Source organism: Nannospalax galili, unplaced genomic scaffold (assembly GCF_000622305.1).
Source record: "Nannospalax galili isolate Female #2095 unplaced genomic scaffold, S.galili_v1.0 scaffold624, whole genome shotgun sequence".
In the NCBI taxonomy this organism is placed as follows: Eukaryota; Metazoa; Chordata; class Mammalia; order Rodentia; family Spalacidae; genus Nannospalax; species Nannospalax galili.
The window spans coordinates 871,239-897,524 of NW_008351633.1; the positions used below are offsets into that span (position 1 = coordinate 871,239).

At 39.5% G+C, this 26,286-nt stretch overlaps 1 protein-coding gene across 6 annotated transcripts in view; it reads left to right on the plus strand.

The window, feature by feature from the left end:
• The window catches only part of Vamp4 (vesicle associated membrane protein 4), a 35,853-nt gene extending 23,443 nt beyond the window's left edge, over nucleotides 1–12,410 (plus strand). For 2 of the 6 annotated variants that reach the window (XM_008848504.2, XM_029553755.1), the window contains exons 6-8: nucleotides 783–862; nucleotides 8,015–8,066; nucleotides 9,854–12,410. In XM_008848504.2, coding sequence (XP_008846726.1) covers nucleotides 783–862; nucleotides 8,015–8,066; nucleotides 9,854–9,882 — 161 coding nt within the window. In that variant the 3' untranslated portion in view covers nucleotides 9,883–12,410. The remainder of the gene's footprint in view (nucleotides 1–782; nucleotides 863–8,014; nucleotides 8,067–9,853) is intronic. The other 4 variants (XR_003846302.1, XR_003846303.1, XR_003846304.1 and 1 more) reach the window with 4 other exon arrangements.
• Nucleotides 12,411–26,286: the final 13,876 nt, after the last annotated feature.

Here is a 26,286-nt window from a genome sequence, read left to right on the forward strand (position 1 = left end):
CAGAGGACAACCTGCCACCACATGGATCCCTGCAGATCAAACTCAGGTCATCAGGCTAGCAGCAGGTTCCTTTACCTACTGAGTCATTTTATAGGCCGCTACTATTGGCATTCTTAAACACTATTTTCTTGCTAGAATTAAGAAGGTTATTTATAAGTATTGAGGCCCTAAGATGAGTTCTAATCTCATAGCAAAAAATTGCTTGCGCAAACTGACCTGCAATGGTGTTTTGTTTTTTAGAATAGAGAATAAATAGGCCAGGTGTGGTGGCACACACCTTTAACATCAGCACTCAGGAGACAGAGACAGGCAGGTATCTAGGAGATTGAGGTAAACTGGATTGAGGTAGAGAGTTTCAGGACAGATGGGGCTCTAGGGAGAACTTGTCTTAAAAAACTTTTTTAAAAGTTTTAAAGTTTAAAACTTTTAAAAAAAAAATTAACTTTAGGGGCCTGGAGAGGTGGCTCAGCAGTTAAGAGCACTAACTGCTCGTGCAGAGAACCCAAGTTTGATTCCCAGCACCCACATGGTAACTAACAACCATCCATACCTCCAGTTGCGGGAGATCTGATGCCCTCTTCTGTCCTCTTCAGGCATTGCATGACATTGGAGCATTTATACACATACAGGCAATATACTCATACACATAAAATAAGAAATAAATATTTTAGAATAGAGAACAGATTCGCATAAGCAATTAATGTTTTCTTATCTTTGTGTGATTAGCTAAAAGACTCCTGCTATGTCATTTCATCTTTCTCTCTATCCTGTATGTGATATAGAAAGCTTATCAGATAATGCAACCGCCTTCAGCAACAGATCCAAACAACTCCGAAGGCAGATGTGGTGGCGTGGATGCAAAGTAAGTGAATCAGGAATCAAAGTAGTGGTCAGAGACGTGTGGAGAAAAGTGCATTTGAGCTTTGACAGCAAAGCTGTAACTGTCTCCTGGTTTTTCTCAATGTGGGACATGAAAGAGATAGTAATCAAGCAGTGTTTAAAAGGATTTCATAGATTTCTTTATGAAAATACTCCACATTAATAATTTAGTTATTTAGATGTGTTAATAACAAATATACATTTTTCTTATAACTTAATAGCACTTTAGGGAAGAATTTATAACATAATAAATAATTTATTATTATAGTAACTATATACAGGGGTTTTTGTTAATAAACTGGGGACTAGAAAAAAATGAGATTTTTCTGTTGAGATGAGAAAAAATAAAAGCAATTTCTTTGTTAGAATTTGTTCTAAGATAAAGATTAAGGATGGGGTTGGAGAGATGGCTCAGCAGTTAAGATCATTGGCTGTTCTTGCAGAAGACCTGGATTCAAATCCCAGCACCCACATAGTGGCTAACAACTGGCTGTAACTCTAGTTCCAGGGGATCTGACACCCTCTCTGTCCTCCTCGAGCACTGGATGACATGGGTGCACTTACACACATGCAGGCATAACACTCATACACATAAAATTTTTTTAAAAAAGATTAAGGAAAAAGTTCCATTTTATTCCTCATTATTCCAGAGAAATAAGAAATAAAAGACTTTTAAGGAAAAAAAATGATATCACTACTTACCAATCTCAACCTGTAGAAATTTATATATATATTTTTATTGAGTTTTTGTGCATTTCATACAATAGACCTTTATCATATTTAGACCCCCCACACACACCTACATCCTCCTATAGCCCCCCTCCCCATCGAATTTCATATATTCTGTCATATATATTAAGGCCTATCTGATTAGGCTTTTGTACCCAGATGTCCCATTATACAAGTTCATCCACTGGGGTCTAGTCAGCTTATCTAGAGTCACTCCCTTAAAGAAGAACAACTCTCCCTCACCCAGCAGTAATCAGTTGCCAATTGCTCCTCAGCTGGTGCCCATTTCCTCAATTCTATGCTGGTTTTTTTCTGACTCAGTCAGCATAGGTCTTGTACATGGTGTTATCATTGCTGTAGGTTCATATGAGCAAGTTCCCAGAATCCAGTAAGACTCTGATTCCTATGTTTATGAACCAACCCTGGTTCTTAACAACCTTTCCACCTTTCGCAATGGTCCCTGAATCATGGGTGAGTGGGGTTTAATATAGGAGTTCTATCCAGGGACATACATTCTGCAGTCTCTTATTCTTTACACCTTGGCCACTTGAGGCCTTCTGTGTGCATCACACTCTGTTGCATGAGGAAGCTTTGATGGCAAGAGTTGAGGGATATATTAGTATTCTCTTTACCCCGTTTCACTATGTTCCATGAGCTGGTATGGAAATTCCTCTGTAGATGTGTCACTTAGGGCTGAGCATCTCTCAGATGTGTGTTCTCTTTGTGTGACCAGTTGTGAAACTCTACAATAAGCCTCCATCTCCAAAGAAGCCAAAAGAAGCTTGTTTGATGACTGGTGTATGGTGTACTTGTCTGTAAATATAAGGATCCATATTTAGCATACAGTAAGGCAGATTTCATTTGTGTAGAGATATGACAGAGATAGTGTTTTCTCTAGGATCTATGACCTCTCCAGCCATTTGTATTTGGCTATAATTACAGTGCCACCCATGAGTGCCCTCCCACTGAGAAGGCTCTAAGTCCAGTTAGATAGCTGTTGATTACCCCCTAGATAAAAGTGCCACTACTGCACTGCTATAGTTGGTTGTGCCAGTCATTGTTGTCGTTATTGGGCTTTGAAGCTGGGGTTGGACCATTGATATTTCCCTTAGCAGCTTGCATAGTGTCCTCTAGAACTGTGAGAGCTAGTCTTCAGTGAGGAGGCTTCCAGGTCAACTCCTACTCCATTGCTCCAAGTGCGGTGTCTAAAGTATGTCCTGTCTTCGGCAGTAGGGTCTTATCTTCCAGTTCTGGGAGGCAATCAAGGGCTGTGGCAATAGCCTGTGTTATTTTGGGAGTCTTGGATGACCCTGGCCAACAACTCAAAGGGAGGTTTTCTCCTGTCTGGCACTGCTTGTTATCTATCCTACAGGTATACACATGTATTTATGTTCAGATATTGTATGTGTATCTTTCAGTAGGTTTTTGAGTTAATACATTTCCTTCTGGTTCCAGCACAAAAGTCAGCTCCAAATGGATCAAAGGCCTCAATATAAAACCTAAAACTCTTAAACAGCTAGAACAAATTATAGGCAGTACCCTATAAGATACAGGTGTAGGAAAGGACTTTCTGAGTCAGACGTCAGTTGCTCAGGCATTGAGGTCAACAATTGACAAGTGGGACTTCATTGAACTAAAAAGCTGTACAGCAAAAGAAACAACCAAGGAAGTGAAGAGGAAACCCACTGAGTGGGAGAAAATCTTCATCAGCTACACATCTGACAGGATTAATATTCAGAATATATGAAGAACTCAAAAAACAAACAAGAAAATAATAGACCCAATAAAAAGATGGGTTATTGATCTGGACAGAGAATTCTCAAATGAAGAAATAAAGATGGCTAAGAAATGCCTTAAAAAGTGCTAAACATCCTTAATAATTAGGGAACTACAAATCAAAACCACTTTAAGATTTCATCTTATCCCAGTCAGACTGGCTAAGATCAAAAGAACAGAAGGCAACAAATGCTGGTGAGGATGTGGAGAAAGGGGCACACTCATTCACTGCTGGTGGGAATGCTAATTCGTGCAACCACTATGGAAAGCACTGTGGACAACTCTTTAAAAACCTGTAGAAACTTAAAAAAATTTGTTCTTACTAAATTTTGTTGTATTTCATACAGAATACCTCAAACAATCTGAATCATCTTTATAGCCCCATCCCCACCAGTACCCTCCCATAGTCCCCCTGTCCCCCACTTCAACCCATATACTCTTTCCTGGATGTTAAGGCCCACTGTGTCAAGTCAGTGTCCCCAGACATTCCCCAGTGCAAGTCCATCCACTTTCAGTCTAGTCAGATCCTTTTCATCTATCCAAACACCTATCATTTTCTTTATTTTATTTTTTAACAGAGATAGGGTGGGGGTTTGTTTACAGAGTGGATGTCCCCTATTACTGCTGCACTAGAAAGTCCACGCTCAAGTATAGATACTGTGACTTCCTGATAGCCACAGAAAATGGTGAGAGAGGTGCCTCTTGGCATTTTTGGCTTATATATCCTTAGCCCCTCCACCACATGCAGTTAAGGTCAATTGATTAGGTGGGAGGGGTAACTGACTCCCTCCCCGACTCCTTGATGAGTGTGGGGCAGGAGTTGTGACTATAGCTTGCTGGCATAGTGGTTGGAGGACACTTCTAGTTAACACTCCACACCTTCCTCTGGCTCTTACATTCATTCTGTCAACCTCTTCCACAAAAGTCCCTGAGCCTTGGAGGGGGTGGTAGGTGTGGGATGATCTTCCTCCTATTGTCTCCGTGTTGTCAGTTTTCCATGGGCTGTTGGCCCATTTTTCTGTGGTATAGGATTCCATCTACTATAAAAATAAACAGCAAGAGGCAAGGACATCTAAACAGTGGCTGCTCTGATAACCTTTGGGTGTAAACACAAACACTTGGATGGTACTTTAGCAGATGCATCACATCCATCTAACAAAACAATTGCAGTGGCTTCCCATTGGGGCCTATATTCTCCCCTACCACAGGGGGTTGGTCTAGTCTACAGTACCAGATGTGTGTTCTACCCCTAGGAGTGGGCATTATATCCAGTTGAAAATTTGCTGGTTTTACATACATAACACTAGACACTCCACTGTTGCACCACGAGGAATGTTTTGAAAAACCTGTAGAAATTTTTATAGAAATGAATTTTCTGGGGCTGGAGAAATGGCTCAGCAGTTAAGAGCACTGACTGCTCTTACAAAGGACTTGAGTTTGGTTCCCAGCACACATGTAGTGGCTAACAATCTTCTGTAACTCCAGTTCCAGAGGGTCCAATACTCTCTTCTAGCTTCCGTAGGCATATTCTTATGGTACATTTATATTCATGCAGGGAAAACAAAGTTTTTTTAAAAAATTAATGATGCTGTATGTGTTAGTACATGCCTTTAAACCCAGCACTCTAATCTCAGCACTGAGGAGGCAAAGACACATTGATCTCCAGGCCAGCCTGGTCTATATAGCGAGTTCTAGGCCAGCTGAACTACAGCTGGGGCTACAGGGAGACCTTGTCTCAAAAAAAATAAATAAATAAAAATAGAAAGAAAAAGAAATGAATTGGCCTCTTAAATCAAATTTGGCTACTAATCATTACAGAAAATATCTCTTGTAGGATTTTCTAGCAAACTTAATGTTATATGAGCAAATATTTTTTCTTCCTGATTCTGGGTTTGATTTTTTTATTTTGCTGAAAAAGTTAAGCATGGGCTTATTGTTTTTAATCTCTTGATTTTAGATTCAGCAATAAATTCCTAACCTTGATTTAGTCATATGTTAAGGATTGCTTTCAAGAGCTGCCTTGGATATAGTTTTGTCTGTCTGCCTGTTAAATATTCTTATTTCCAGAAATAGAACTGAGGAAGCAAGGGAGGGAGGGAGGAAGGGAGGTCTCATTAATCCTCTTATGTAGAACTTAAATTTTCTATTTTAGATTTTTTTTCTTCAAAGAATAAATTTTGTATTTTCTTTCTTTCTTTCTTTCTTTCTTTCTTTCTTTCTTTCTTTCTTTCCTTCCTTCCTTCCTCCCTCCCTCCCTCCCTCCCTCCCTCTTCTTTCTTTTTTGAGAAATGTTCTGTCTATAGACAAGTTTAGAAAACCAGCAGGTTCATGAGCCAGTCACTGCTCCTCACGTGCACCATTCAAGTAATTTTTTGCCAGCTTTTAAATTATATCTAAGGATTTTTGGATTTTACTTTAAGTTCAGATCAAAGGAATAAAGTGTTTTTAAGAGATTTAAAAAAGCATAGGATTATTGTTTAAACAGTATATCACTTTTGTGGACCACTAATAGCATCAACCATGTCATAAACAACATTGTTGTATAACTTAGCAAAAAACATTTAAAGAGCAAGTATTTTCCATTTGCTATTTTCTAATGCTCTGTTTCTTCAGTCTCACCATACCCTATCACTACTACATTGGGCTCCTATCCATCTGGAGAGACTTTCCCATACCTCCCATTTTTCTGGACTGACTTCTATAGTAGTGCTTTAGGAAGAGTTTTATGAAAAAGGAGATAGGAAATAAAAGACATGAGAAGCTGCCAGTGGTTGTAAGTTACGGCTGGATATGAGGGAATGTATTCAGGGCCAGTAATGGAAATGTATTTGGTTGCGATGTTTTTACACATTTCCCATCCAATATTGGAAACCCAAGGAAGAAAACTCTACTCACTAAGGTGTTTCAAGATTTATGTTGATGTTTCCATATAAAGTGTCTGAAGTTAAGCCTAGTTAACTTTATATTAACAGGACAAATTAATATATGTTTTGGGAAAAGTGGAAAAACTGCTGTAAAATTCCATTCAACTTCAAAATTGTTTCAGGTTAAATGAAGAATTAAAGTACTTTATAGTATAATGTAAGCTTAGGTACATACTGAATGTAGGTACTATCTCCATATGTTCCAAATCTGTTTCTACATTATTTTATTTATCATAATTAAAGATTTAGGAGGGACTTACATCCAGATTACAAAGTGTTTTAAATATATTTTGGGGTCATTTTGTTGCTCTCACAAATATGATGTCACAAGTGTTGACAGTCATTCTATTTTTAGAAATATTTCATTGACACCTGGCGTGGTGGAAGACACCTTTAATGCCAGTACTCAGGAGGCAGAGGCAGGCAGCTGTGAGATCAAGGACAGCCTAGTCTACATAGCAAGTTCCAGGCCACCCAGAGCTACATGAGTCCTTGTCTCAAAAACAGAGGGGAGTGGAGGAGGGAGACTTTGGTTTCTGTTTACAAGTCAGTAAAGTAGGTCATCTCTATAATAATGTCCTTTTTTTGAGGTGACCATTTTTAATTATGTGACATGATTTGATGAAAACAAGGCTTTTAATTCATTAAGGAATTGAAATCATTTCCTATAATTTATGAAACTATTTCTGTAATTTGTTAAATTAAATGATGATTGTGGCAGTTTTATATAGAAAGGTGACATGAGCTCAAAATGTCAAGCAGCTGAGAATTGATGTTAAGGTTTCTCCTCCTAACTGTGAAACAGAATACCCTAGTAAGCTACTTAAATGCAGTTGTTCATGAAGAATCTAAAGTGTATTCCTTAGAACGGAGATTAAAACATGAAGGAGGAAGCAGGACTGTAGAGAAAGGAAAGGGAGCAAACAGCTAACTGTCCTCGGACTTGGAGAAAACGGCTGTGAAGAGTGCTGCCGTATGTGCTTAGTAGTTCCTGTCCTTGGTTTCCAATTCCATGTTTTCAGTTATCTACACTGAACTGTGGTCTGAACATTTTAATATTTGTCTTGACTCTTTGAAGAGAAAAACCAAACTCATATAGCCTTATTACAATATAGTGTTATAGTTATTCCTTTTTTATTAGCTGTTAATCTCTTCCTGAACCTGATTTACAGATGTTAGCATAAGCATGCATGTATAGGGAAAGCAGCATATACAGAATTTGGTGCTACCCATAATTGGAGGCATTCACAGGACTGGCAGGGCAGGGGCACATTCATAAGGAACATAACCCCTCAGATAAGAGAGGACCATTGTACATTAAATAATTCAGACTCTCTGCCTATATATTCATCCAATCAACCTTTGAACAGAGCTGCTAAAGGATAATTTTTGTGCCTTCCATTAGAAATAGGCATATGAAACGATAGACAAAATGGGCCAGTCCCATAAAGTCTTCCATTGTTGCTGTTTATTGTGCAGTACAGCCTTGGGTAATAACCTCCAGCAAAGCAAAATCCCTCAAATTTGAGAGAATTAGGATTATTTACAAAAGGATGGAAAACAGGTTCACATGAGAGACAACAGATTGGAAACCTTCCAGGGAATGTGCTACTTATTGATGAGCTAGAATAATGCAGTAAGTAGAACAGATAATCTTGTCATTATTAACAAATTGAATCTTTGATTTGCCTTTTTGTGTGTTGTAGATAAAAGCCATCATGGCTTTGGCTGCTGCTATCCTCTTGCTAATGATCATCAGTAAGTATTTATTGGGTTATTACTTTATTGGGTCTTATGTTTTATGGGGTTTAGGGTTTGGTTTGGTGGTGGTTTGGTTTTGTTTTTTGTCGGAGACACAGTCTCCTATGTAGCCCAGGCTCTCCTAAATGCTCTTAACATGTAGCCCAAGCTGGCCTCTGACTTATTTTAAGATCATTTTAATTCCTTTAAGTTCCAGTTGACTTAGTGTATCTAATGTCAAGATTGAATAATGACTTCAGACCTGAATAAGGAGAAATGTCTGAAATTCTATGTAAATATGCACATATATAATTCTGTAGGAAAGAGTATGCCTTTTGTTAGATTTTCCAAAGGATGCCCGCTCTCCTCAGCCATACCTGAAACGTAGCACAGGCCTTACCTATTTGTTCAAGGCTAAATGTGATGTCTGTTACACTTAGGCTCAAAGTACTCGTTTTTCTATTTACTACTTTCAGGTATGACATTTTACAATCTGGTAATACTGGGTTCAAGGGACAAATCCATTTAAATTCTCCAGATGATTTTTTTCTGTTTTCGTGGATTTGAACTTGATTTTAGTTACAAAAGCACAACTCCTTTCATCCTTAATGTTCTGTTCAAGGTCAAGTTTATCTACCTTTCTTCAAGGCCTTTTTACCAGTGCTTTTGGAGATTTCATGAAGACCTGGAAAGGGTCTACAAACAACCATTTGAAAAATTTTGTGAGGCTATTTTTAAACTTAATAAAATGTTAGAGGAAATAAAATCAAGTTTATCATTTGATCTGTGAATTTGTTACTAGTTTTTTGAAACCTGTTTTAATCCCAGTACTCATGTTGCTTCACAGTCATTTGCAGATGGTTCAGAGCAGGAACCATTTGACTCTCCTGATCCACAGGTCTCCAGCTGGGGTCAAACAAGGAGATCTCTGCCTTCCTGTTCCAGCCCTCATTGCACGACCCACTCTACCCTTTCATAGTCTGTAGTCTACATTTTTGTACTTTTTGTTGACTTCATGGTTTAGCTTCAAGAATGGTTCAGAAATATTCTCCATGTTACTAACTGTAAGGCTTTGATTTACCTTAATAGTAAATACATGGTTAGGTTTGAGTTACTATGCTGCCTGCCTTGCGTTCAATGTTATTTAATTAATAATATAAAGTGAAATGTCTTTGAACAGAAACATGAAACAAGATTATATATTAATTTGTTGACAAAAATGTAATAACCAGAGGCTCACAGGAACTTAACCCTGTATTTTCCCTAGGAGTGGTAGTTCAGTAGTCACTAATTCAGTGTTCATGTTGACTTCATAATTATCTCAAATAACAAGAACCTTCCTAAATAGTGGACAATATGCAAAATACAGAATAGCACAAAAAGGGAATATAAAATTCAACTATATTCTTACTACACAGAGATAGCTACTGCTAATATAAATATTGTATATGCTTTTGTTCTTTTCCTATTAGTATTAAGCATTGCTTATCAAAATCATATCAGGTGCATTTCCTAATAAATGTTTTGTGTATTATTTTTCCATGTTATTAAATATTTTAATAATATTTTAGAAGCTACATACTACTGTTTTGCCATGATTGTTTGCTCAGGATGCCAATGTTAGACATGTGGGTTGTTTATGATATTTGCATTTCCTCTCTTGCTTCGTACCTGTTACCTCAGACAGAAGTGTGGCCTCGTTGCTCCCTTCTGGAAGTGAGCATGGCCTACACTTAGGGATTGTGCTTCTCACCTAGCGTGTGGTCCTGATGTTGATGTATTTTTTTTACTCTTTTCTCTTCCAGTTCTTATAGTTGTGAAATACCATACTTGATTTGATGACAGAGATCCTCATTAAACAAGATCTGGGACAATAATAATAAAAGATTGCTGCATAATTTAGATGAAACCTATGTATATAACTTTCAAATTTCCTTTTTCAAGAAACTAAGAGGCAAGTACCACTTCAAATTGGAGCGTTGCGAATACCCAGTCATCTTCTCATCTAACAAAATATGCTTTGAGTAACTATATTTGAGGCAAAGAGAACTCTATTTCACTTTATTCCAAGGATCTAATTTGAAACTAGATACTTGCCAGTTCATTGTGTGTACATATAAACGCTGATGACAGTATTTCATAATTGTATTTTAGTGGCTTAAGAACTTTCATTATTGTATTAAAGTGCGGGTCAGGCTGGGGTCAAGAAGTCTTGGAAGTACTAAATCATTATGCTGGAAGAGATGCCTCACCATGCTGTCAATATTAGCAAGAATGCCGTTCTTTCGTGTTACAGTTGCTCTGCAGGCATTCCACATTTATGGAGACAACAGAAGCTCCGTTGTCAATGTTTCTGCCTTCAGCTCCACCTGAAAACATTCCAGTAAACCTGTTTCTGACTGTATAAGGGAATGAGTGGTAATTTTTTGGTATTTGCATTTTGAAAATGGGAAATATAAGCAGTGTGAAAAGCATAATATGGTATTATAAAACCAGAGGTAATAAAACCATTGGCAAATGTCACTGAAGTGTTTGAGAGTGACGATATAGAGCTACCAGTCTTGGTCCACCTGGCTGTTGGGAAAACTCTAGCAAAGAGTGACTGATTCTGATGTGAGTAAATCAAGTCTACAGGTAATTTTTTCCTTAATTTTTATTAATAGTTTTTTTCTCTTTATTTACCAGAAGCACTAAAGTTAGCAAGGTCAGATGCTTTGAATTTTACATTTTTGTATTCTTGGGTTATCCTTGGGGAGGTGTATGTTACACAATCAAGTCCAAACAGCCAACAGCACTGAGTAGTAAAACGTCAGGGGCCTAGGCAGGCTGTCAGCACACCTGCTAGAGGCCATTAGTTTCAGCCTGTCTTTTATAACAGCAAAGTGTGTTCATTTTAAAAGAATGCCAACCCCTTCTATTGTTTAAACAAGTCAAAGTGAAAATGCACAATAACGTGGGGGAGGAACAAACATTATGATAAAATTGGAGCTTGCAGAAACTTGTTAAAACGGACATCTTAAATTAGAAATAGGGTTCATGAGAATTACCACTATGTAAAAAAGGAAGACAGTGATCTTTAGCAGATTTTATTTCTTAGATCATTTTAATTCAAAGTGTATAAAACATAGAATCTGGATTTTTGTTTGTTTAATTCTGCAGTAGTTAGTACTAACAGACCAAATTGTTTAGAAGGAAAGAAATTGGCAGGAGAAAGATCAAATGATATCCGGACATATTTGGAGTTTAGAGCGCCAAATGCAGCTGCTGGATCTCATAGTTGTGTGTTTTGGGTTTTGGGGGGTTTTTGTTTTGTTTTGGTTTTGAGCACTTGAGTGGTAAAGGTCTTTGTATCATGGAGTGATGACTCACCTTTCAGCTCCAGTGACAGGTCATGTGACAGGCATCTGAACTGCTAATAAACCTGTTTACCTGAGGGGCATTCTTAGAATTCAGTAGCTACAACTTTAGGAATGGAGATGTTTTATCTAAATGGGCAGAACTGGTCCTAACCAGGTTTGTCTTTTACTTGGGTTGAAACTGGACAGAAATCATTCCTTTTAGGTGATGTAGAGGTCATGTTTAGCTCCAATATCTATTAGTGAAGACAAAGCTTAATTCTTAAAAAGACTCCACATTTCCAGTGTTTCAGAAAGTATGCCACTTTTAATGAAACATTATAAAAAATAAAATTAGAAAATTATTTTTAGAACTTTAAGCATAAGAAATAAAATATTTATATATATATATGTAGTTGTTTTATATTTAAATGTATTGCTGTTAAGAAAATCATGTTGCCATGTAATGGTTAGAATTTTGCTTCAGTAATGACTTTACTTAGAATGGCTGGCATGTTTATGATGTGGCAATATTAGAAACACCAGCCTTCTTACAGTAAGAAACAGAAGAGAGCCAGGTGGGACGGCTCACCCCATGATCCTAGCACTCTAAACACTGATGTAGGAAGATTGGCATGAGTTTGAAACCAGCCTGGGCTACATAGTTCTAGGCCAGCCTGGACTATATAGAATGAGATTGTCTCAAAACAAAACAAAACAAAACTAGGAGAAGTAGTTGTTCAAACTGTTGCCAGGCCTACCTTCATTCTTTCCTTAATCATTCTTTTTCTCATTCAGCTCAGATCATCCTGCACTTGAAAAAATGAAGTTTTACCACCATCAAAACTGTCATTATTTAACAACAATGAAGATCAACAGAAAAATCCAAGTAGCTTTGCTAATGTTAGTTGATACCCACTGAAATCAGGTCACTGCTTTTATGCCTGAAACCTGCCCTTGTGATTTGTCTTTATAGACGCCTATTGCCTTGCCATGGTTTTGTGATTAAATGGGTTCCTCCTTCTGATCCTAACTCAGTAGTATCTTTGGTCTTTTGATTCCTCTGTCTTAACAAAACTCACTGAAAGCTGCGCTAAGATTTTATAAATTGGAAAACTTTCTTAAAAAATATTTTATTTAGCTGGGCGTGGTGGTGCACGCCTTTAATCCCAGCACTCGGGAGGCAGAGGCAGGTGGATCTCTGTGAGTTCAAGGCCACCCTGGTCTATATTTTTATTTTATGTGTATGAGCGTATCGCCTGCATGTAGGTAAGTGCACCCATGTTGTGCAATGCCCGTGGAGGACAGAAGAGGCTGTCGGATCCCCTGGAACTGGAGTTACAGACGGTTGTTAGCTGCCATGTGGGTGCTGGGATTCGAACCTGGGTCTTCTGCAAGAACAGCCAGTGTTTTTAACTGCTGTGCCCTCTCTCTAGCCCGGAAAATTTCTTGATTAAAAGAAGCTTCACTATTGATGATGGGACATTGTCTAAAGTAGAGAAAACGTAATACATATCAGATTTAGAAATACCTATAGAAAGGCCAGGTCGTGGTGATGTGTGCTTTTAATCCTAGTACTGCTGAGGCAGGCCGATCTCTGTGAGATCGAGGCCATCCTGGTCCATGTAGTGAGTTCCAGGCCAGCTGGGGCTACAGGGAGACCCTGTCTCAAAAAGATACAGCTGGTTGTGGTGGCTCATGCCTTTAATCCCAGCACTTGGGAGGCAGAGGCAGGTGGATCTCTGTGAGTTTGAGGCTAGCTTGGTCTACAGTTCCAGGTTCCAGGTCAGGTGGGACTACAAGGAGACCCTGTTTCAAAAATACCCATAGAGAGAGAGAGCTGTGGTAGGGCTCCTGTAGATTATCAGAGTTTTCTGTGCATCTCCATGTTGTACTTTAGAAAGTTATTGTTTGTATTTTTAACAGCAAAAAATGACATCTTTCAGTTCTGTATAGCATGTAAATTCTTACACATACATAGGCTGAGGGACCAAAAATAAAAAGAACTTGAATCCCTCATTACCAGTTTATTCTGACACATGCTTTGTATCCTGTCAAAACTGTAGCCTAAACTGACCATATTTGCATTTGTACATACCTTATGATTAGAAAATATGCAAGAACTTTTTCCACGTTGAGAACAAATGTTATTAGATAGCCTTAATTCTGTTGGGTTAGAGTGCTGCTGTTAAGGACTGCACTACTAATCCAGTTTTGTGTTTTCACATAGAAATGTGATTGGAATCAGGTTCATTTTTCTGTGAGAACATGAGTCAGTCTCAATATATTTATTTGGGAATGCAGTGCTGCACTATGTCTGTGCAGGCAATTGTCACAAAAAAATGTGAAGACACTGGTTCATAAGGAGCTGAAAGGTGCAAAACATCTTGGTCCATACCCTTGTTTCTTCCATGTTACAAAGAGCACCATCCCTTAGACTGATAGTGGCTCAGAGCTTTTTACTTTCTGATGGTAAACCCTGGGCTCAGTGGTCTTCTCCCCTTAGCCTCATAGTAACTGAGACTACAGGTGGCACCACCACAGCAGGTGGGCCTTCTTTTTAAGCTTGATGTTAGTCTTACTCTGATTTTTTTTTTTCAGATCTCAAGTGGGTACACACGTTTATTATGGCTCTTGTTTTATTTTACAAAGCTACTTAAAACCAGTGACTGGGGATTAAAAGAAAAGAATTGCTGATCCAATTAGAATGAATATAAGCTGTCGCTGTCTCCGCAGCATCCAGCACAGAGCTGTGTGTACCTGCTAGGTACTAGACAAAAGTGTGCAGGGGGGTGTGCCCCCGGAGTCACACCATGCCAGTGTGTGAGAGAGCTGGCTTCCATTGTCCACTGAGGGGTGACATGGTTGGCTTAGGTGATTGCCTTAGAGGTAATAGTGTTTGTGCAATAATTGAATACTGAAAAATCCTGACTTTATAGTGTTGCATTAGATTATTTTCATTTGAAAAGGTCATGAAATAAAATTATGTATTATTTTAAAGCTGTAAAGTACACTGCACAAATCAGAAGTTTTAGTAGAATGTCAGAAATCAAACTATAAGAAAATTCAACCATTGTTTCTGTTTTAGGTGTGTCATTGTTTTACATTCCACACTCCCTAATTTAGCCATTCTGTCAAGTGCCTTTGACATTTAAGGTATATGGTGGGAGATGAGCAGGTGCCCTTTTCCCTGACTTCCCAGTTCCTCGTGACCGTTTATTGTTTAACAGTGCTGCAAAGTTCAGTCCTTTGTGTTTATATGGGATTGTATTTGTAGCCTTGCATAGTAAACAGCAAAATAAACCATTTTGTAGAAAATGAAAAGCACGCACTTTGGCTTATTCAGTATGTTTCCTATTGCCTTAACTTCAAAGCATATCTTAGCTAGCAAAAACAAACAAGAAACAAAACACACACACACAAAACAAAAAAGTCTTGCATAATCACCCTGATTTGTCTCTGCTTCCCAGTAAAGTACATGGAGGAAAAATAATATCCATCTAGAAAGGATTTCTCAGTCCCAAGGAAAATAGTGATTGAGATACTCATGCTTCACCTTACTGATGTCCCCCTGAAGGAGAGAGGAAGACTGGATAGCACTGGCTGCTCTTGCAGAGGACCTGGGTTTGGTTCCCAGCACCCACATGGCACCTAATCGTCCATAACTCCAGAGGCAATCCAATGCCCTCTTCTGACCTTTGAGGGCACTGCACAACACAGGTACACTTACATACATGAAGCCAGTACACTCATGCACAAAAAATAAAATTTAAAAAGAGGAGAATAAGTTTCTCTTAATTTAAATAATCAGATCTGAGGGTGGTGGTGTATGCCTGTAATCCCAGCTCTCAGGAAGTGGAGACAGATCAGTTAAAGGCCAAGGTCAGCTACATAGTGAGTTTGAGGTCAGCCTTGGCTTCAATACTCTATAAAAAGCAGAACATGAAGTCCCAGTTAGAAAACCTGCCACCCATCCCTCAGCTGCATGGTGCTATTTTTTTAGAAGCAGCCAGAGTAATGATTGTCTCCAGCCTCCTTCCACACCTTGCACTGTCTTTTAATACTCTAAAAAGGGTTGTTCGGGCACATTGTACCCTGAGATACAGATTAAGTGTGTGTCAGGAATGCAGATAGGAAACTCCCTAAGTGCATTCTAAGAGTGACACTGTTTACTATAATTAATCACATGAGAGAAAGTCTGGAGAATCAGATCCTCCTAAGTCACACTTAGAACATGCCTGTGAGATGCTAAGCTCTGCTGTGGAGCAAGCTCTGTTCAGTGCTTCCCTGCTGTAGGTATATAAAAGGGTTTTGACAAGAATTCCAAGGGCAGTGCACTCAGGCAGCTGTGTACAAGGCAATCAGGTATAGAACAAAGGAACTGTAAAGAAGGGATGGAGAATGACGTCCCGGGCCGTTCCTTGAAACGTAAAATCTTGCTGTTTGGCCCAGTGTGGCAGCACAGGCCTTTGATTCAAGCATTTGGGAGGCAGAAGCAGGTGGATATGAGTTCCAGGCTAGCCACAGCGGACTGTAGCAAGACATTGTCTAAAATAAATAAAAGGGGGCTGGAGAGATGTCTTAGTGGCTAAGAGCACTGGCTACTCTTGCAGAGAACCCAGGTTCCCAGCACCCACGTGGTAGCTAACAACCACCTGTAACTTCTGTTCCAGGGGATCTGACACCCTCTTCTGACCTTGGGCATTGCACGACACAGGTGCATTTACATACATGCAGGCAATACACTCATCCACATAAAAATAATAAAGTATTTTTTTAATTCACATTCTTTATTTAAAAACTGGGATCATGGAGTTGGTTTAGTGGGCAACTGAGTTAGAGCCCCCAGTGCCCACATAAAAGACTGGGTATGGCTGTATGTGCTTATAACCCCAGCATTTTGTGGTAGAGTCAAGTGGATCATAAAAACTCACTGGCCAGCAACTCTAGACAAAATGGTCAGCTTCCAGTTCACTGAGAGACCCTGACTCAAGGCAATCAAGTAGAGAACTAAGGAAGGCACCCCATGTCCTCTGACTGCACACACAACCACATGCATTCAGGCAACACACACACACGTACATAAAACCCCTGTCATCTCTCCCCACCTGCCCTGTCACCTTCTACCTCATTTCTTTGCTCTTTATAGCAATGGTCCTTAAAAGACTCGCCTGTACTAAGTATCTCTTTTTTTTTTTGTCATTTTGAGATAGGGTCTCCCTATAGCCCCACCTAACTCAGAGATCCACCTGCCTCCACCTCCCAAATGCTGGGATTAAAGGGGTGTGCCACCATACCCGGCAAGTATCTCCAGGTTTTTTAAATTTTTTTTCCTCATTCAGTTACATGTGTAGAAGTCAAGTTTTGCTCTTGTGAAAGTCGATACCCCTGTGTTGCTAAGTCAGTTATACTTGTAGAAGTCAAGTTTTCAGCTCTTGTGAAAGTCGCTATTGACCCCTGTTGCTAGGTGCAGAGCTCCCTCAGCCTTTGTGTTTGCACATCAGCATCTGATACAGCTGATGACTCTTCTCAATATATACTTCCACATGCTGTTTTTTTGCTGATTGGTTCTCATTTCCCCATTCAACATGATAGTGTTCCTTGATCCAACTCTTGGTCTGCTCTGAATAAATTCCCTTAGTAATCCTACCAAATGTTACATCATGAAACATCTTCGTTCCAACAAATCCCGAGTTCACACCTCCTACCTGACTTCTCTTGACTTTGGACTCAATAGAATATTCTACTCAACATCATTATTGATCATTTCAGAGTTAGTGTATCTAAAACAAAATTCTAATGCCAAGTGTGGTAGCACATTCCTGTAATCTGAATTTTCAGGAGGCTGAGGAAGGAAGATCATGAATTTGAGCCCAGAGCAAAAGCCTCTCTCAAACATTTTGATCTGCTCCCCTAACCTGCCACACATGGATTCTGTCTTGTCTCAGTTTCTGGCAGCTGAATCTTTCCCATTGCTTAAGCCAAAACCCTTGGAGTTATACTAGCATTTAACTTTGCTTGCAAAAAAAAAACTTATTAGGGAAGACCCTGGCTCTGCCTCTTCCTTGTAGAAGATTCTAGATAGAATCTGACAGGTACTAAGTACTGTGGCCACCTAGTCCTGTGCTGTCAGCCTCTCCCACCTGAGTACTATAGTAGTCTTCTAACAGCCTCGGGCTCCACCATCTCACTCCTGTAATCTCTTCAACAAAATGGAAAGAATTCTTTCAAAGTAGAATCGGATCATGTTATTGCTCAGAACTCTGTGGCTTCTCATCTTAATTATCTTAAAAGCTAAAAATCCATTTAGTGGCCCTCAGGGTCCCTGGTGTCTCTAAAGGGTTTAGGTCAGTGTTCAGGACCTCTGCCTGCTTTTCCTTTGCTGTGCTGAAGCCACACTGGCCTCAGTGTCCTCAAACACCAGCTTAACAACATGTGCTTAGAGCTGGAAATAATATTTTCTGTAGAAGCATAAGGACCTGAGTTCATATTCCAGTACCAGCATAAAAAAAGTGGAATGTGGCCTGTGCCCATGTAATCCCAGCACTGTGGGAGTTCAGAGACAGGAGGATACCTAGGGCTTGTTGGCCACCATCCTAGCTCCAAGTTCAGTGAGACCCCCTGTCTCAAGGGAGTGAGGCAGTGTTAGAGCAAGACATCCGGATAGCCTCTCTGGCTTCTGCATGTGCAGTTGCATACATACATGTGCATATATGAGAGAGAGAGAGAGAGAGAGAGAGAGAGAGAGAGAGAGAGAATGAATTTGCACTTGCTGGTACCCTTTCTGAAAAGCACTTCCTCAGATTACTGTATGAGCGATTACCTTGAGTACCTTCATGCCTTTGATCAGATTTCATCTTGATGAAGTCTGCTCTGAGAACATCATCCAATCCCCTGTCCCTCTATTCTTTCCAGCCCCTCTCTTGTCTTATAGTCGCTATTTGCTTGTTGCTTCTCTCCCCTCATTTTAAATGCAGCATTCATAAAAAGGAATTTTTTTGTCTCTTCTGTAATATCTCCCAAGCCACTTGCTATAACAGCAATAATTACTGAATGAATCTCTCCATTATCCTGAAGATACAAAGGAAGACCATAATTTTGAAACTGATGCACTACAAGAACTAAATTGTTTGGAATGTGTCAGCATGTACAATGGGATGAAGGTCATAGCCTCCATAATCCAGAAAGTTGTAGAGAAAGTGGGGAGGTAAAAATGCAATTAAATACAGTGTGAGGACAACTTGGATCAGCTACAAGGGGAACAAAAGAAGTTGCTGGGGGGCACTGAAGAGATGGCTCAGTGGGTAAGAGCACTTGCTCTGCAAATACGAGGACCCAAGTTAGAATCCCCACTATGTAAAAAGCCTGGAATGTTGTGAGTGCTTGTAACCCCAATACTGTAGTGGGCAGAGACAGGTGGATACCAAGAGTATCAATGGCTAACCAGCCTAGCTTAAGTGGTGGGCTTCTAGCTCATTGAGAAACTGAGTCATAGTGACCAGCACCAAAGGGAAAATCCTATAAACAAGAAATAAATTCGACTCGAAGTCTTATCTACAGAACACTAGGATATCATCTATAGAGTCTCAAGAAGCTGTCACTATGACTCAGGAATAGTATACACAAATCACAGATACAAAAATGAAAGTTCAAGAAGATATAATAACATTCTCTTTCCTTGAAAAAAAATTACTTGAACGGTGACATCCTACAGGCAAAGAGAAATAAAAACTGAGCTTCCTGTCTTCCTTCTTCCCCTCAGTTGTCATCTTGCTCTATTAGGTTACACCTCAATCAATTTAATGAGGGAATGGATGGGACTTAAAGAAAAGGCGAGGCTTATTACAGAAGTACAAGTTCAAATGATCAAGTCAAAGCCCCTTTCCTGCTTTCCTTCTAGAAGGGCTGGCTACATAACTTCCAGAAGCCAATGCAAAATTAAAATGTTGGTTACTTTGGTGAAGGAGTGTAGAGAAAAGGACATTTGATGCTTGCTATGGTTATTGGTATTGAGATGTGTCATATGCAGAATGATGACGAGATGTGTGTGAGGGAACATTCCAAGGCCACCATACCCCGCCTGTACAAAAGGGGTTACGATACAGAATAATCCTGTTTATTGCATCAAAAGTATTCTTCTCTGGGTTCTTCTGATACAATTCTAATATATAAAACGTTTTCCTTTAAAAATATTAGTTACAAAATATACTGGTTCAACATTTAAAATCTCTGAAGAAATATATATATATATCAAAACCACAGTGAAATATGACCTGACACCCTAGGATATTTACTCAGAAACACTAGCAATAACGTGTTGGTGAGGATGTGGAGAAATTCATGCTCTCTCTTACCCTGTGGGTGGAAATGCAAACGGGTGTAGCAGTTATGAAACACAGAATATTGGGTCCTAATGAATTTAAAAATAGAATTACCATATGGTCCAGTTGTGTAGCCATTTCTCCTGATTTGCAGTGGTCCCTTCAGGAGGGAGGGAGACTCAAGACTTGGGAAGCTCATGAAATAAGAGGCTCAGCAAGCTTAGAATGCTACAGGAGTCCCAAGACCCTGCACAAAGTTGTATACCAATGATGACTGGGGGAGAAAAGACTCTAGTGGACCTCTAGGGATGTAGGATTCGTGATTCGTTACCCATGCTGGGGTGAGCTCTTTGGTGATACCTCTGAGTCACCCAAGCTCCTGTAAGTAATCCCAATTTGTTGGTTCATTCAGCTAGATTTGGGTGGAATCATTTCTTTGGCCTGTCATCAACGATCTAAGGCAACCAGACATTCGTTCACATCTCCCCCAAGAAAAAAATCATGATTTTGTGTCTTTGTGTGGATCAAAAAGAACTGAGTCATGGTGGCAGATACCTGTAATCCCAGCACTTGAGATAACGAGTCAAGAGGAGCAAAGATTTTAGGCCAGCCTGGGCTATTCAGCAAGACCCCGCCTCACAAAGAGAAGAGCAGAGAAAGGACACAAAGCAACAATCACCTGCATAACCATGTTCACGGTGGCGCAACATTCACCACTGCCAGGAGTGGAAGCAGCAGAAGGGTCCACTGACGTGATGGGTCAGCAAATGTGAGTATAAAGCATGAGACTATCCAGCCTTTTAAAAAGGAGAGACTCTGACATACATGATGGATCTTGAGGACATTGTATAAAGTCACAGTAAGCCAGTAGCAAGAAGAAAAATATATAGGACTTCAATTCTATGAAGGATCTCAAATAAACTCATAGGAACAGAAGGTAGAACTTGATTGCCAGTGGCTGATGGGAGAATTAGCATTAATGAGCACAAGATGTCAGCTTCACAAGATGAAAAATGTTTGGAAAAATCAATTGTGATGGTTACAATATAAATGCTACAGAACTGTAAATTTCAAGCTTAAAGTGGTAAATTTTGTATATTTTATCACAATAAAATAATCGTTTTTAAAGGTATACTAGGAGCAAACATTGTAAAGTAAGTAAAGGAAAATTTTTAATTTAAAATTTTTAAATTTTCCTTTACTTACAATGAATTTAATGAATTTTACCACTCATTAATTTTAAGTACAAATCACAAGAACTTGTTTCTTGCACTTTTCAGTTCAAAAACCTGTGTATGTTCATTATCAGAGCAATGATAATGCTACACAAAACCTTATTTCACTTTTTATATTTGTGCATTCTGTCTTTGGGTCACTGATGAATAAAGACTCCCTGTAATAGGCAAATTATAGATTGCCCTGTTTTCCTCCTTTCCTTTGCTCAAAATCTCAGTGTAAGTGATTGGGTCACTCAGAGAAGTAACTGAATGAAGGTTGGATATGAAGGTGCTAGGTTTCCTTATCTGTATGAATGCCAATATCTTCCTTCTGTGTTTGAAACAAGTTCTTGTTTTAATGGAAAGTGCAGCCTGCTGGAGCAATCAACATCTGTTGTTTTTGTTCTGTCCACATGAGCACATGGATCAGGTGTTGATGAACATAGAGCCCTGTAGATAGAACATGCGTTGTTGGGAGGTGTATAGAGGAGCTCAGAATCCTGACAGATCCACAGACAGGTGAGTTGAGTCAAATTTGTTGTGGAAACAGGGCAGAGCATGCACGCGTCTGATCACACACATGCTCCACCATCACACTAGATTTCACTTACAACATACAAGTTAAAAGATAAATTATTGAGGATTTCAAGACAGTAACAAAGCTTCTAACCACCCCCTGGCAGGGCCCTGCTTTGAATGAGTGACTGCACTTGTCATATTACCATGAAGCCAGCCCTGCTCTTCAGCTACTCTCTTGGAACATTTATAGATTTTCAACATGGATTCTCAAAGACAGGGCCCACCCAGAGCTGGGTAATGTAAGTGAGGTGGAGTTTTGAGGGAGTGTTGACTCAGAGTTTGGTGGTTGTGCTTCTGCTAATACCACTATCATATTAACTTTTAAAATTACCTCAGTCTACACCTATAATCGCAGAACTTGGAAGGCTGAAGCAGGAGCAGCATTTCAAGTTTGAGACTATCCTGTCTCAAAAAAAAAAGCCAATAATAAATGGTGTCTGAACACTGGATATCTGTCAGCAGAAGAAAGATAATAAATCTACATCTCTCACCTTGCACAAAAATCAATTCAAAGAGGGTCAAAGACCTTAATTTAAAACCAGAAACTGGGGGTGGCGAGATGGCTCATCAGTTAATAGCTCACACTGCTCTTGCAGAGGACCCAGCACACACATTGGGAAACTGCTCACTGCCTGTAACTCCAGGTCCAGGGTGATCCAAAGCCTCTGGCTCCCTGGGCACCTGCACTCATGTGCAGATACCCATTCACTCACACACACACATATACATAATTAAAATAGACCCTTTTAAAAAAGAATTTCATTTAAAAAACAAAAAAACCCCACATGGTGGTGCATGCCTTTAATCCCAGCACTCCAGAGGCAGAGGCAGGTAGATCTCTATGAGTTTGAGGGCCAGCCTGGCCTACATAGGGAGTCCAGGCCTGCCAGGGCTACATAGTGAGACCCTCTATCAAAAACTAAAACAAAATAATAAGAAAAAAATGCTAAAGGAAATATACAGAATTCGCTCCAAGTTATAGGCACGGGCAAGAACTTTCTGAACAGGACTCCCATAGCATAGGAAATAGTTCCAGCAATCAGCAAATGGGGTTACGTAGAATTAAAGTGTTCTTCACATCAAAGGAAACTATCAGTAGAGTGAACAGACAACTCTCAGAATGGGAGAAAATTTTTGCCAGCTATACCTCAGACTGGGGTGGGGGCACAGAGGGAAGAGTGCTATCTAGGCTATATAAAGATCTGCAAAAATTAAACATCAGGTAAAACACCCAACTGTTAATCAGCAAATGGGCTAAGGAAATGAACAGACACTTCTCAAAATAAGAAACACAGTCAATAGTGTTTTTTTTTTTTATAATGCTCAACATCCTTAGCTATTAGAAAAAATGCAAATTAAAACCACTTTGAGATTTTATCTCTCCTCAGTGAGAATGCCTAAGATCTAAAAAACAAATGACAACAAATACTGGAGAGGATGTGGGGAAAAAGGAACCATTATTCACCGCTCATGGGAGTGTAAACCAGTATAGCCACTATGGAAATCATTATGGAAGTTTCTCAACGAACTAAAAACAGAACTACCATATGACTCAGCTCTACCACACTCCTGGACATACACCCAGAGGACTCTGTCTCCTACCACAGAGATATTTTCACATCCACATCTATTGCTGCATCATTCACAATTTTGAGGAAATAGAACCAGCCTCAGTGTCCTTGAACAGATGAAGATATAAATAAGGAAAATGTTGCCCATATACACAACAGAATCTTACTCAGTTATGAGGAAAAATTATGAAATACACAGGAAAATGGATGGATCTGGAAAGTATTAAGTGGGACTTGAAAGATAAGAATTCATGTGTTCTCTCATATGCAGATCCTAACTTTTAATATTGTGTGTATATAAATAAGGGGCTGTGAGAGTGAGTACAGCCTAAGAAACTAGATAGGACACAAGAGAGCAAGAGAGGAACAGAAGAGTTGAGGAAAGGAAGGGAAGGAAGGGGGGAGGAAAGTGCTGCATGTGACCAAGTGGGAAGGTACGGGGTTGGGGGAAGGGATGGGAGAAGAGGGGAGGAAGACAGACAACAGTGACAAATTCTGTTTGAAAAATGCCGTATGCTAAAAATGTGCATGCTAAAAATGTACCTACATATAAAGCACTTTTTAAAAATGTTTTTAGAAGAAGCATTTCATTACAGCTTTAACATACTCAATAACAGTTTCCAGAGCAAAGATACATCTCTTTCAAAAGTGGCTATAAAATTTTTAAGTTCGCTGTTGAATTAATACAATTATACAATATTGAACTCAGTATACGCCCTGTAAGACATTGTTTCTTACAGAAAGACTCATTGCTTTTGCTAATAACGCTGAGATGCTAGTGCATGCATCTCTCATAAGTATGTATCTGATTATTACTAGTCATAATCGGTTGCACTTGGATCCTTGGCACCTGTGTATGTCTATAAAGTCATTGGGTAGATTTCAATGGTAATGTTTATTGCCTCTACTAATTAATGACATTTTTATGCTTCCTCCAAATATAATTCATTTTTTAAAATTTGTTAATTTGTGTGTGTGTGTGTGTGTGTGTGTATGTATCACACAGAACATCCCAAACCATCTTATTCAACTATACACCCACTTCCAAGATGGCACCCTCCCATAGCCTCCCTCCCCCCACTAGAGCCCTTATACTCTGATATCCCTGCTACTGTCTGCTGTGTTGTCGGGGGTTATTTGTCCATCCGGTGAATCTAGTCAGCCTATCTAGAGGTTTTTGTTTTAGGAAGGTCAGCTGTTCCTCATCTAGCAGCAATCAGTTGTCAATATTCCTTTAGATAAAATTGGGATCTGCTATTCATTTTCCCAGTTCTATGAGTCCCTTGGGCCACTCAGGCCAACAGCTCAAAAGAAGGTATCTCCTATCTGGCCTTGTTGCTTGTTATATAGCCTTTAGCTATACATATGGACTCTTAAAAATTATACTGGCCCCTTTAATCTTTGGTTATACTTTCCTTTTGGGTGTTTAAGGCCATACAGTTACACAGCAAGAATAATAAAATGGAAGTGTTAAATCATAAACAAAACAGAAAACCCTTGAATAGCAGACCTCTTCCTGACCCATCAGCTCTCTGCAATAGACAGGCTTCATTTGTCAGTCTTCCCTTCCAAATCAATGCAGTCTCTGGTTGGTGAGTGCATGTTTGATTGACCTTTGAATCCCAACTCAAACCTGACATAGAACAGTTCCTTTACCTTTGTATCATTGATTAACTCTCCACCTTCACAAAAGAAAATGTACTGGGGCTGTATTTCCACTTTTCATTCAGTCATGTATTCAGACACTTGTTCAGACACAAATATTTTCTGACCAACTCTATGCCAGGCACTCCTCCTCTCTCCTCTTAACTCTCCCTGCAGATCAAGAATGATGTGAATTTCACTGAATCTAAATGTAATAGGAGGAACTTTGAAGCTTTGTTAAGTCTGTGAATAATGCCTTTTTTAAAAAAATATCGTAGTGGCCCATGCCTTTAATCCGAACACTCGGGAAACAGAGGCAGGTGGATCTCTGTGAGTTCAAGGCCAGCCTGGTCTACATAGTGAGTTCCAGGCCAGTTGGGGCTACAGGGAAACCCTGTCTCAAAAAGACTTAAAAAAAACCAAAAACAAAACTTCTTTTTATAACTCTTCCCTGGAAATAAATTCTGTTTGTCTGATGGGTGTGCACTTTTCAAAGCCAAGTCAATATTAATTGGTACCAGAAAATGCCCTGTGTATAAAGAAGTTAAGGCCTAGAGATAATTGAAACAAGAAAAAGCAATATTTTGATGAAAGCCCCATCAATCCTTTTATCCCCCTGTGGCTGCTCCTTTATCCTCTACTCCTCCCTGTTCACAAGCTTTAAGCTGGTGCTGAGTGAGAATAAGTCAGCTGATGCTGCACATTTCCAGCATGGGAAGCTAGTGTATCCCCTGGCCTCATCTCTCTCCTCTCCTTGCTCTTCCCCCTTCCCATCGCTTTTTGAAGCCATTACTAATGTAATGTTTTTAAGTACTAAAGAAATGTCAGGCACAGTCTAGGGGCTTTATTTGCATATCTCAGTGCCACTTGCTTTATCATAAATAGTCTAATGAAGATATTTATTAAAGCTTGATTGATTTCTATTGTAATCAGAAAAGAAATCTATTTTAGAGTCAGCCCAAGCTGACCTCAAACTCCTTATTTAGCCAAGGCTGGCTTCAAGCTTGTGAACTTGTGATCCTCCTGCCTTCACCTCTAGATGCTAGACTCATAGGAAATCACAGGTGTGCACCACCATACCCCAGTTCAGATGGTCAATTATAAGTAGTTTATATTAACATTATCAAGGTAAGTCAGTGGTTCACAACTGGGATAGGATTTGCCACCCCAAGGACATTTGTCAATGGGTGGACACATTTTTGGTTCTAAGATCTGGCGATGATGGAGTTGCTGTAGGTTATAGGAGGGGGAAGACCCTAAGCATCCTACTGTATAACAGAATGGCAACCCCTCACTTCAAAGAATTATCTGGCCCCAAATGTCAGATATACCTAAGCTGATAAACCTTGAGTTAAACTGATCTTTTGTAGGGATGGGAAGTTGTGTACCACTAAGAGAAACTTCAGTTACCATTTACGCTTACATCAAATCAAAGTACCTAGCTGCAATCACAAGAACCATGCTTCCAAGAACTGAGACAACCACAGACAAAGAGCAAAAACTAGATGTTCTAGCACCATAAAAAATACCATTTCCTTAATGAAAAAATGTTTGTGACTCAGGGAATAGTG